The following is a 13128-nucleotide window of genomic DNA, read 5'->3' on the forward strand; positions in this document are numbered from 1 at the left end:
TAAATTTATGAAGGACATCTCTAACCCTGTTAATTTTGTGTCCAGTACACATAACACATTCCTTATTAAGTCTCCAACAATGACTTTGCTAGTCCCTAAAAATATTCTAATTTTCAAATTGTCGCTAACACTTAACAAGAAATACAAACGCGATTCAACCATGCCTGTCGTAGGCAGTGTTACTGCCTAACTTTACTCTAGGGAGAGGTCTAATCGTGCGGTGTGAAGCCTTTTTTCAGATCTTTTCTGGTCACAACCACTGTTGACATAGAACTATTTACCACAGCTACCCTACTTCATGTAATGTTTTTTTTGTATGTGTGTCAACAGGAACTCAACTAAGCATAGAAAACAATAACAACCCTTCTGATACGCCAGAAGAAGATTTTAAAGCTTTCGCGTGAGAGTCGCTGGTGCGTTCTAACATCAACTATTGTAAAATCCTATTAGTTTTTGTATTTACTCTTTCCTCCCTGTCCTCTCTTTTATTAAGTTTCGTTTTTATCCTGAACTAAAAGTAATTGGAGCATATAATTTGTCTAACTCATGTAGCTTGCCTTTCACTATTTCTTCTCACTGTGATTGTAATAAACTGTTGTATTTCAAGATGAAGTGGAGAAATAGAAAAAAGAAAACAACACAACTAGAAATACAAAGTTTTCTCGTCACTTTGCACTGATGAAGTGTTATCACTTGAAACTCCAGCTTCACAAACTCGCCAAGACGGTTAATTTAATGATGACAAATAATCTAAGTGTCTTAAAAATTCATCTCTTTAGTAACTAGAATATATTGCGGTGGGTTTGCGAACTCAGTGCGAGAACTTAGGTTAAAGAGTAAGCGGACTCTTTGTATGCTGCAGGCAGCTAAGATTATATTCCAATCATATATGCCTTGCGAACCTATATTTGTTTCAGTCGCATGACATCAGTAGCAGACCATTTGGCAAGTTACCCAAACTCGTGATCCCAGTATCACGTAACGAGCTAAAGCAGTTTGTATTCCACTTACGTTATGGAATTACGGATTGATATCGCCGAAATCATGGCTGTTCAAAAGCAAAGTATGCCTTCATTTGCCGCCATTATTTCTGTTCTCTCCATTGTGTTTTACTGCGCCGGCTTTTTAAGAGTTGAGCTGGAATTACACGAGCAAAAGAAAAGAATAAACACTCTTGAAAGTGTTGCGGAGGCCAAGTCCCCGTCAAATGGCGCAGACAGGGAGATCATCAAGAATGCTCGTGGTAAGTTTTTGTGATACAAGCTAGAGTTTACAAGTTGTTACAATCAAGAAATACAATTATCAGAATCAAAGCTTGTTTAAATTGTGTATACTGTGTAGATTCTTTGAGGTGTAAACCAAATCACAAATAAACGTGTTCCTACGTGTCTGTTTGTGCTGTGCAGACGCAATGTCTAAACTGAAGGTTAGCAGGTCAAGTTTTCTTCAATCCACCTCAGACAATTTCCCATGAAAATAATCATTCGTCATTGAAACAAGTTAAATTTGTCTACAATTAAAGTGGACACAATGATAGGGAACAAGTCCATTCGAACTTGGCAACACCGATGAGGTCATTTTGGTCATTTTTTTCATCGGGAAACTGGAGCAAAGGATAAGTTGTCTGGTGATGCTTCAATTACTATTTTTAGTCTTGATTGAAGGAGACGTCAAATATTTCTGTTTCAGTCATTTCATGAAGCTAGTGATGAAAACTTAATGCTTGCCTGCGGCGATGATGGCAACACGGACACGAAAATCTCCTTACCTTTAACACAAAATTAATATCGTTATAAATGCTTTGCATATTGCAGTCTTTCCGTTCTTTCCATTCAAATTCATTTTTTTTCTTCCCAGAAGGTTCTTCCCCTAACCTCAACAGACACAGCCGTCAAGTTGATTCAAATGAGAACTCGACAGAAGCTAAACACACAGCAGAAACGATGCTCAGAATAAACAAACTTTTATCAAACGGGAGAGTAAATCTCTGCCAGTCAAAGGGTATCACGTGCTCGTCAGGCCCCCCAGGACCTCCCGGTTCACCTGGACCTAGAGGACACAAAGGAGCCCGGGGACGAAGAGGACAGAAAGGAAGGACTGGAAACAAGGGAGATCAAGGTATTATGGGATCGCCAGGAAAGAGCGGCAAGCAAGGCATTATGGGACCTGTAGGCTTACAGGGAGAGACTGGAAACAAAGGCGAGAAAGGAGACATGGGACCCGCAGGCATACCGGGAACTAAAGGCAAACCCGGTGAATCGATATCATCTCCTGCTGTTGTTGTTTCTCCTGTGACGTTGACAGTGAACGAAGGTGGAACAGCCTCGTTTCAGTGTTCAGCCAGCGGTAATCCTGAACCTGTAGTAGCGTGGAGTAAACTGAACAGTCAGTCACAAATCACTCAGTCAGTGGTTTCACGTGGAAAGTTGGAGTTAAAGAAGGTGACCGGAAGTGACTCAGGCGTGTATCAGTGTTCAGCAACGAACATCCTGGGGAATTCACAGGAAGTGGTGCGATTAACAGTAAATGGTGAGTTTCTGGTTATTTTGAATACTGACATTACAGTTAAATTACGACGAATGCAGCCTTGACTTTTTCGTTGGAAACGGCTACAATTTTCAGTTGCTTTAAAAGTTTGATTAACATTTACGTCGATTTCGACATTTCCGACCTGTTGAAGCCATTTTGTGGTGCGGTGAACTGAAAAAGAGTCATCGTAAACAGATAAAGGTGAACAAAGAAGCGTTTCAAGGTAAATGCATCTTAGCTTACCCCAACAAACACTACACTCAGACAAATAAGGTTGTATCTCGAGGGCCTGCCTGGTGATGCTGGATTCTCAGTTATCAGTTATAATTTAAACCATTTCTCGGCTAACAGTTAACAGCTATTTTTCAGCTTTCAGTAAATCTTGACAAATTTGAATTAATAGGGCTTTAAAGGTCTGTCTGTTAAGGGATTTGGAGTTTGGAACAGCCCCTCTCCCCCCATCCAAGGCAGGGGGGAGGGGAAGACAAAGCTCAAATTCTTTCAGCTGATAGCTTAGCGACCTGACGACATCGGGGGAGGGGGGGGGGGTTAGCATTGGTCCCCGCCCCATCCTCCGGACTCAGGCACTGGGCAAACTTCTAGACAAAAAAAAACAAACAAACAAAAAAAGAAAGAAAAACAGAAGTGCGGCCAAACAAGGGTGGCAGAGAAAACAGAGCCTATCTCCCTTGGAGTAGTGGCGTCTCCAGGGAGGAAAAGTAACTCGAATCATACGATGGTACCATCATGGAGAGATCTGGACCTATCCCCAGGGGTTACCATGAACCTTTCCGGAGGTGGATATATGAAAGATAATATATTTTAACTAGGGAGAAACGTGTGAAGACATGAATTATCATCACAGTTATGTGCACAACATGATCAGCTGTGAGATTAAAGCCAGAAAAAAAAAATCAAGCTTTAACGGGATCCGAACCCACAACCTCTGCTATACCGGCGCAGTTCTCTGGCAACTGAACTATATTTCACGCGGGCGTACTTTCCTTCTTTCGGACCAGGCGCGGGCACGATGGACTAATGTAGACTACTCGTAGTCTACATTTTGCAACTGTTAACTGTATAGAAAATAGTGATAAAAAGGCCATTCACGATATGTAATCACAGATTAGAACTCAACACCCTTCAAAAGATCGTGCATTAACAACCGTTCTTCCATGAGAGGTAGCCCAAGCATACTAATTTCATATTAATGACATTTTGAAAATGGACGAGTTTGTATGAAATGTAGAACTAATAAATAATGCCGCAATCACAAAAAGTAGTCCGCCCAACAATGTCTAGAGTTACTTTCTATTGTTACGCTGTGCTTTTCGGTCGATAGATCTTAACGTGTATGTTCAAAAAGCAAAAATTCCAGGAACAACATTTTGTGCCTGAGCTGTTAGATAGGCGTGAAATTGGCCTCCCTCAGGCAGCAGCGAAAACAAACCAATTGATCGCAAAGCACGTGCCTACGAGAAGGTTTGCTCTCGTTTATACCTGTATTACGTAATATTAGTTACGACCGATCAGCAAAAAACACGGCCTGCAGTTGGTAGGCCGCATTTAGTCGGTAGTCCGCGTTTTATACCTGAGTCCATGTTTTATACCCAGTTCGTAATGCGTAATCCTCGTTTTATACCTGAGTCCGTGTTTTATACCCAGTCCGTAATGCTTAGTCCGCGTTTAATATCTAAGTCCGTGTTTTATACCCAGTCCGCAATCCGCAATCCGCAGTCCCCAGTCCGCAGTCCACAGTCCCCAGTCCGCAGTCCGCAGTCCCCAGTCCCCAGTCCCCAGTCCCCAGTCCCCAGTCCGCAGTCCGCAGTCCCCAGTCCGCAGTCCGCAGTCCCCAGTCCGCAGTCCGCAGTCACCAGTCCGCAGTCCTCAGTCCGCACTCTGCATTCCACATTCCACAGTCCGCAGTCCGCAGTCCGCAGTCCGCAGTCCGCAGTCCGCAGTCCACATTGCGCAGTCCACATTGCGCAGTCCACAGTTCGCAGTCCAAAGTCTAAAGTCCAAAGTCTGCAGTCCGTAGTCTATGTTTTATACTGACCATGTAATATAAATCGACACAAACAATGCCTGTTTCGTCGGTATGCGAGACGACATGCTTTTATTACCAAAACTACGACAATTATCCTGTTTACGAAAACGACTTTGAATCGCTTTGGTTTGGGGGAACATCTACAGGGCATTTTCACTTCCGAAACAATGAAACGGAGGACATGTTGGTGTACGAAAGCAATCCTGTGGTTAAAACAACTTATCCGCTACAGTCCACAATAAGCTGCCTCGACACTCGAAAGTCCGCAATTTAGCACAACACTCGAATTAAAGCACCTGGACAAACATGGACATGACTTCATTCGCCCCTGAAGAATTTTTTGGGGGCCAAATTGGTGTCCATAGAAAGACACATACCCAAAATCTCGAATTTTTCCGCATTACCCAACTAGAACTGCGTTCTCTCGAACCCACAGACTTCTTGACAAATTTTAGGAACGGTCACAAAGTTCCAAATCATCCTGGCGCTTTATGCCTATCTCATAAGTCTAGACAAACGTTTGAGTTATTTTATTCAGTTACAAGCAAAAAGTTTGCTATATCCACCTCTTTCCAGGCGGAAATACTCAGTTATCTAAATGTTTCTCAGCTATCAGTTCTAGTTAAAAAAAACCCTTCTAATGCTCAGCTGACAGTTAAATCCATGCAGACTCTGAATTTCAGCTTTTTCCCCACAAAAGAAAATAATTGAAATCTAGAAATCTAAATCAGACCAGCCTTAATGATATTCACTTGATTGCAGTTCATCCTCAAGTTTCTCTTCAGCCGGGACCTAAGTTCGTCACGGAAGGAAGTGACGTCACCCTACCAACTTGTCACGTGACCGGATACCCTGCACCAGTGGTGACCTGGAGGAAGACGTCTGGTCAGTTACCCCAGGGAAGGGCGCAACATAGCAAGGGTGTCTTGCAAATTTCCCACGTCCGTAAAAGCGACTCTGACGCATACTTCTGTTCAGCGGTAAACCTTTTAGGAAATGTTGAAAAGAAAACTCAACTGGTTGTGGTTTCTCTTCCTGTGTTTACCGTTAGGCCACCTGGAAAAGTTTCTGTTGCTATTGGCGACACTTTGACGTTAAACTGCAGCGCTACTAGTGATCCAGCACCAGTCATCAGCTGGAAAAGACAAGAAGCAGCACTGCCCGTGGGGAGGAGTCAGAGAAAAGGGGAGGCACTTTTCTTAAGAGATTTGAGAAGACAAGATGCTGGGATCTACATTTGTGTGGCAACAAGTGCAGGAGTGTTTGATATCGAGGCAATAAGTGATGTTAGTGTGGGACCAATAGCAAGTGGTACCGGTAAGTTATCAATGGCAAAACTGTATATTTGTCGGAGAAAGAGAGTTAGATTGCGCTAAAAGAGAGAAAAGAGAAGCATCTAGAACTGCAAAATGAAAAGACGGCCGATTTTGGATGGCAAAATGTGTCAGATCATGAAAGAGAATAAGGACCTGACAGTCCGAGGTAACTCTGTGACTAAAAAGAAACGCAGTGCTCAAGAATGCTGACAAACAAATAATGTTTTTACACTGTGAGAAAGAAATATTCAGAAATGAAGTTGGCAATTTACTTTATAACCATAAGTTCTCACGACTGAATCTCTCGTCGACGAAAACTCTTGGCAACGCTTTCGTTTGAACTGAACCGAATTCAAACATTTAGCTACATTTGGAAGCGCGCTGAAAAACTTGTCCGACGATGGCATGTCCGTAAAACTGCCAACGTCAGGCTAGTCTTAAGCGCACATTCACCATGTAAACAGTCCAGTATCATGAATCATTACTTTTATTAGATGCTGTACGGTGTTGGGTGCACAATTAATATTGTACGAAAGGTTTTATTTGAATAACTGAATCCAGTATTCCTGTTAGTTTCTCTCTAACCCGCCCACAAGTCAAATGATATCTATCGCAGAAGCGTAGTGATCCATATGCGTGGTGCGCAAGAAGCCGGCATCTTTCGGGATTTTCTCTGAAGAATCAACCAAAAAAAAAAAAAAAAAAATCAAGAAGTAAAGCCAAATTGACAAAAACTTAGAAACTAAAACTTAAGTGTTAGCGCTGGCGATTAAAGCAAAGCGGTTCGATCCGAGACAGAAGTTGACTTTCTAATATGGCGTGTTGTCCACCATGAAGCAAACAGTCGCTTCATTCAGTACTGTGTTAACTATTAAACCACGAATTGAGCATGTCAGTATAATAAGAAAGACCGCAAGCCACCATGTTAAAGGCTCAAGAAGACGCATCTCAGCTACAATGGTCTGTGTGCCAATCAACCTATTGTTCCCAGGGCTTTTTCCTAAGGGAAAAGCTCTGAAAACGAGGTTGTGCGCCATTCTACAGCATCTGGCGATTAGGAGAACAGCGAGAGAGAAGCTATTCCTTTTAAAGCGCGTCTTCTTTTTTAAAAGGATCTCTGTCTCTTATCATGTGCATCACAGTCATAGTTTAAGAAATGATTTTTTTCCTGTACTAGTAGTATACTATTATAATACTTTGCTTCAATTGATACCTGCAAAAAAAACCCGACTGCAACTTTTTTTATAGAGCGGCTTGTTGAACTGAGAAGAAAATTTAAAGCATGCGTTTCTTTCTTTTCTTTTCTTTTTTTTATCAGATTGTCCTAATCTGCTAAAATCAGGACGTACTCGAAATTTATACCAAATGAGATATTCTTGTTCTTTGCCCATTTCAATTTCAGAAGGAAAAGAAAACAAACAGCGGTTACAAAAAATACAAATAGACAATGCATGGTCTAAATAAACTTATAAATTTAAAAATAAAAAATCCACGCTACTACTGGAAAGTCCGACATGCGCGCAAAATTAAAGAAACTCACTTAATGAAAAACTTGGCAGTGAGAAGCTGTTTTTTAATAAGAATCAATTTTGTTATTATTTTTTTTAGATTGTCAACCACTGCCTCGGTTTATGTTCAAATTTATCCTTTTTTGTAAAAGTTTATCACCGTCATTTTTGAATGTGTATGTTGTAACATACCAAACGTCAAGTTAATGCAGTTAAGATTTTTTAGACCAAGCGTTGTCTATTTGTAATGTTTGTAACCGCTGTTTGTTTTCTTTTCCTTGTGATACCAGATGAAATTAATATTTAAATTGTCATGGAAAGTTTCTCATATGTAAAATTACCTAGCCTTCTCCATGCGTTCAGTTAGTTGCGGCGTAGCGCAAAAAACAGCGCGCGAAAATAAATAAACAAATAAATAAAGAAAGAAATAAACAAAAGAAGCGTGCTGTTTTTCACGCTGCGCCCCAGCTAAATAAACGTCTGGAAAAGGCTAAAAATTACCCCCAAAACTGAAATCATAAAGACGCCATTTTCTTTTTCAGATTGTACTGATCTGCTAAAATCCACTTTCACTTTCTATGGTGGTTTTTATTTTCTCGAAAGTTGGACTTCTTAAATCAAGCGAGTAGTACGAAAATGATGGGTGAGTCGTACGGCAAGTCTTGTGCGCTGTACTGGTATGCCGGGAAAAAAAAAACCCATTTCATTGACATTCAATTCCCTGAAATTGTTTTGATAGTGCTTAAGTGAGCTGGTAAGGATGATTGAACTCAGCTTGAAAGTGTGCTTCGGCTTTTTTGAAATGCGTTGCCATAACTACATAAGGGGCTACCTAACTTGAAATTAGACCCGTTCACATCTAAAGTACTTAAGGTCTACTTATTCCACTAGTATATGGTATTTTCCCTCCTCTGCTACAATCCCAGGCAGAATATTACCGGATATTACGCGCATATACCGTTTGACATGTCTGGGACAACGTGTCTGGTATTCAGTCCGGAGAAAAGATCATTGTAAAAATAATTGTCAGAATCATTATTTTCAGTAAAAGAAGCTTTGGTTATTCCTTATTGTAATTTTTCTTCTGTTTTAAAAACATCAGTGTCTTTTTAGGAACAGAGTTATTCGATATTACAAATAGGTCAGCTCTTAACAAACTTCGTGCAAAATTCCTTCCTATTACAGTTTCTGTAATATAATACTAGCTTTTAAGACTGCCTGCCTGTAAAAATTAGACAAATTCTTAATTTCGCGGCAAGGGTCGAAAATACGATTTCGCTCATATTCCTATGGTAGATAGGCTAGGACATGAGAAAAACTACTGGATAGTTTTTTTAGGCAAAATATCCTTTTATTTCAAAGAAATATGCAAATTACCAAATTCCGTTAAAATCGTCATTTGACGCACCATTTTATTAAATAAGTTTGAGAGCCTCGCATGCAAAACCACATCATTCTTCCGTCTTTAAAACACTCAAATATTTTTGTGCAATGTTTAATTGTGTACTGGGTTGATTTTAGGGAATGTTGCGGTTTTTGATGGGTGCAAAATAATTAAATTTCGAAGACATGTATTTCATTCACGTAAAAGTACTTCGTAAAAATAATTGATTTTCACCATGTGCGAAACCTTCAAATGGATTAAGCTTCTGGTGGTTGAATGGCAGAAGGATGGTCTACAGATGCCTGTAAAAATTTCTTTGGGCAAATGATTGTGAGCGACGCGAGAGCTTTTCAAAGTACGTTAAAAATGCAGATATTTGACTATCCGTCGTCAAATTTCAATTAACGGGTTAGACATATATTTTAGCACGCGCCACACGTCTTGAGCTATATTAAGCTGAAATAGACACAGAGCTGATAATTTCGAAATGTTCTAACCTTATTTGTTGTAAAAGGCAGGTCCAAAAGCCGATTTGACATGTTTCTGTCACCATTCGTCGCACATAAAGGATAAGTTTGCTTTTGTTTACACAACGTCCGGTGTACATCGCCAACTGTCAACTTATTTAACGGTATCTATGACCCTCTTTCGACACATATGATCACTACTGCGTCTAAGTCAAAAACGGCTAAGTGATTTGTAGATAGTTGCTTGCTTTGCACTACACCAAAATATTACGTTTGATGATCGTTTGATCTATTGCTGCTTGAATCCTCCCTTGCAGCGGTTTCTTGTTTGTTCGTCACGCAATGCGGTCATCCCATTTCACGGGGTAGGGGTAGGACAATTTCTATCCTAATACGTAAGGCTCTGTAAGGCTTCGAACCACAGGGAGCACACAATCTTGTTGAGTAGGAAGAGATTAAATTAAGCAATGAAAAGAATGAATAGTTAACCACTGCCCGTGTTGTCATCTTTTACTAGACAACCGCTACCTACACGCCCTGCGTAAATACTGTAACGCTAAACTCGTACCTAGGTCTTTTCGCGCTGTGCAATTATTTTTGGTTTACATGGGTTTACATGTAATACAGTGGGCTACCCTCGGGAAATGGGAGGTGGCCGCTTCATAGGGGTTGGCCGCGTAATAGACATTGGTGTACCTTGAATATTTTTTCACCATCGGCTTATAAATTTCTTAGTGAAAGTGGAGTCAATTCAAGACAATCATTATAGACGTCATCCTCGGAGACCCAGGGGCAGTTATTGGGAGCGGAGAAAAGTCTAAGCGGGTGAGAGAAAAGTTCAGGCGAAGACCCGTCTAGACATTTTTCCCGCCCCCACTAACTGCCCCTGGGTCTCCGAGAATGACGTCTGATTGCCTTGAATTGACTCCATGTTTACTAACAAATTTATAACCCGATGGTGAAAAAATATTCAAGGTACACCAATGTCTATTACGCGGCCAACCCCTATGAAGCGGCCACCTCCCATTTCCCGAGGGTAGCCCACTGTATTATATGTAAACCAAAAATAATTGCACAGCGCGAAAAGACCTAGGTACGAGTTTAGCGTTACAGTATTTACGCAGGGCGTGTAGGTAGCGGTTGTCTAGTAAAAGATGACAACACGGGCAATGGTTAACCATTCATTCTTTTCATTGCTTAATTTAATCTCTTCCTACTCAACAAGATTGTGTGCTCCCTGTGGTTCCCAGCATTACGGAGTCTTACGTATTAGGATAGAAATTAACCTACCCCTACCCCGTGAAATGGGATGACCGCATTACGTGACGAACAAACAAGAAACCGCTGCAAGCGAGGATTCAAGCAGCAATAGATCAAACGATCATCAAACGTAATATTTTGGTGTAGTGCAAAGCAAGCAACTATCTACAAATCACTTAGCCGTTTTTGACTTAGATGCAGTAGTGATCATATGTGTCGAGAGAGGGTTATAGATTCATGGTATTCGACCATTAAATAAGTTGACAGTTGGCGATGTACACCGGACGTTGTGTAAACAAAAGCAAACTTCTCCTTTATGTGCGACGAATGGTGACAGAAACATGTCAAATCGGCTTTTGGACCTGCCTTTTACAACAAATAAGGTTAGAACATTTCGAAATTATCAGCTCTGTGTCTATTTCAGCTTAATATAGCTCAAGACGTGTGGCGCGTGCTAAAATATATGTCTAACCCGTTAATTGAAATTTGACGACGGATAGTCAAATATCTGCATTTTTAACGTACTTTGAAAAGCTCTCACGTCGCTCACAATCATTTGCCCAAAGAAATTTTTACAAGCATCTGTAGACCATCCTTCTGCCATTCAACCACCAGAAGCTTAATCCATTTGAAGGTTTCGCACATGGTGAAAATCAATTATTTTTACGAAGTACTTTTACGTGAATGAAATACATGTCTTCGAAATTTAATTATTTTGCACCCATCAAAAACCGCAACATTCCCTAAAATCAACCCAGTACACAATTAAACATTGCACAAAAATATTTGAGTGTTTTAAAGACGGAAGAATGATGTGGTTTTGCATGCGAGGCTCTCAAACTTATTTAATAAAATGGTGCGTCAAATGACGATTTTAACGGAATTTGGTAATTTGCATATTTCTTTTAAAAGAAAGGATATTTTGCCTAAAAAAACTATCCAGTAGTTTTTCTCATGTCCTAGCCTATCTACCATAGGAATATGAGAGAAATCGAATTTTCGACCCTTCCCGACTTATTTCCCATATTTATGGACAGGGACTCTTAAAGAAGACATTCAATAAGGGAGTGAGGAAAAATAAATTCCTTCCTATCACTACCTGCAAAGATAACTGACTAGAATTTTTATATAGAGTTAGGTTACACTAAAAAGTTGAAATTAATGCGTAAGTTTCTCCTTTTTGTCAGATTGTTCGGATCTGCTAAAATCTGGCTATACTCAAAGTGGATTGTACTCTGTCAACCCAGGCGGTAGAGGACAATTTACTGTCCACTGTGACATGCGCACTGACGGTGGAGGCTGGACCGTCTTTCAGAGAAGACAAGATGGCTCGGTAGACTTCTATCGGGGATGGAACGACTACAAAGCAGGCTTTGGTCAGCTGACTGCGGAGTTCTGGTTAGGAAACGACAAGATCCACCGACTGACGGCCTCTAGACCGAGTTCTCTACGAGTGGAGCTGGAGGACTGGAACGGAGTTAAAGTGTACGCCAAATATAGCAAGTTTAACATTGGTGATGAGCAGGCGCAGTATCGACTTGAAGTGGGTTCATATTCAGGTACAGCGGGAGATTCGTTAGCATATCATAATAACATGGCATTTACTACAAAAGACAGAGATAATGACAGATCTAGTAACAACTGTGCTGTACACTATACAGACGCCTGGTGGTACGACAATTGCCAGCACTCCAATCTAAACGGACAATACCTGGGAGATACACGTGATGGCCGAGGAGCCAGGTGGTACCACTTTAGACATAATCTGTCACTGAAATTCACTGAAATGAAACTGAGGCCGTCATCGTAGAAATAATACCAGTAACGGGTTTAATCCTGTTAGAGACGTAAATACCAACATCTGATCTTCGCCTGTCCACAAACCAAGGTGAATTATTAGGAAGAGTCTTAGCATCACGCCAATAGAGTACACTGATATCGCTAATGCCCTCGGTAAGATGCCTGTGTTGTCCAGAGGTCTTTACATTAGGTACGTGGCTATAACCTACAGTCCAACATGTATATATGGTTCAAGCAGAGGTCAAACCTTCTACTCCAGGATTTTCAAGGACAATTCAGCAATTTTTACAAACTGAGTTCTCTCAGAATAACAAGTGAAATTTGTTTAGGTAGAGGGAAATAAAATACAGAATGCTCAAAATCCCATTGAATGTAAGATTACAAGCAGTGTTACAGTCATCAAAATCAACTTTTTGAGACTAAAATGTTTGCTTAACTAAGACTGCATATAAATAAAGTATTATTCCCTTATCCATGTTAACCTTGCTAGTTTATCCCAGCTGTAGTCTCAGGGCATTTAAAGACTGCTGGTAAAAATTCACGGACATTTAATATGAAAACCTTTTTTTTTTGTTTTTGTTTTTGTTTTGTTTTTTTGTTTTTTTCATTTCAAGGGTTTTCCAAGAGTATGACAATCTTTCAAGGAGTTTTCAAAGCCGGTGCTAACCATGAGTATGTAATGGTCATCCTTAAGCGGTCAGTTTTCGTAGTCCTAAATGTTCGCACATACATTTCTGGCTCAGACATGAGGAGAAGAATCCGGAAGCTCTCAATAATTCTGTTGCTTTTTTATTTTTATTTCGCCTTCTTTGCGTTT

The 13128-nt window shown here is 40.5% G+C and overlaps 1 protein-coding gene across 4 annotated transcripts; it reads left to right on the top strand.

Moving 5' to 3' along the window:
* The first annotated feature begins 779 nt into the window (after window positions 1-779).
* LOC145487278 (uncharacterized) lies at window positions 780-12998 on the top strand. 4 transcript variants are annotated; one of them, XR_014049385.1, is made up of 5 exons: window positions 780-1243; window positions 1858-2529; window positions 5339-5893; window positions 11699-12501; window positions 12926-12998. XR_014049385.1 is itself a non-coding variant. In XM_081466025.1 (4 exons), exons 1-4 carry the CDS (start codon window positions 1015-1017, stop codon window positions 12319-12321), a joined length of 2076 nt encoding a protein of 691 aa, XP_081322151.1. In that variant the 5' UTR covers window positions 780-1014; the 3' UTR covers window positions 12322-12593. The 4 variants fall into 4 exon arrangements, 3 of the variants coding, with proteins under 3 accessions (XP_081322151.1, XP_081322152.1, XP_081322150.1); XM_081466025.1 differs by lacking the exon at window positions 12926-12998 and having other exon boundaries at window positions 1861-2529; window positions 11699-12593; XM_081466026.1 differs by lacking the exon at window positions 12926-12998 and having other exon boundaries at window positions 780-1240; window positions 11699-12593.
* Window positions 12999-13128: the final 130 nt, after the last annotated feature.

The sequence above is a fragment of the Orbicella franksi genome, chromosome 5 (assembly GCF_964199315.1).
Source record: "Orbicella franksi chromosome 5, jaOrbFran1.1, whole genome shotgun sequence".
In the NCBI taxonomy this organism is placed as follows: Eukaryota; Metazoa; Cnidaria; class Anthozoa; order Scleractinia; family Merulinidae; genus Orbicella; species Orbicella franksi.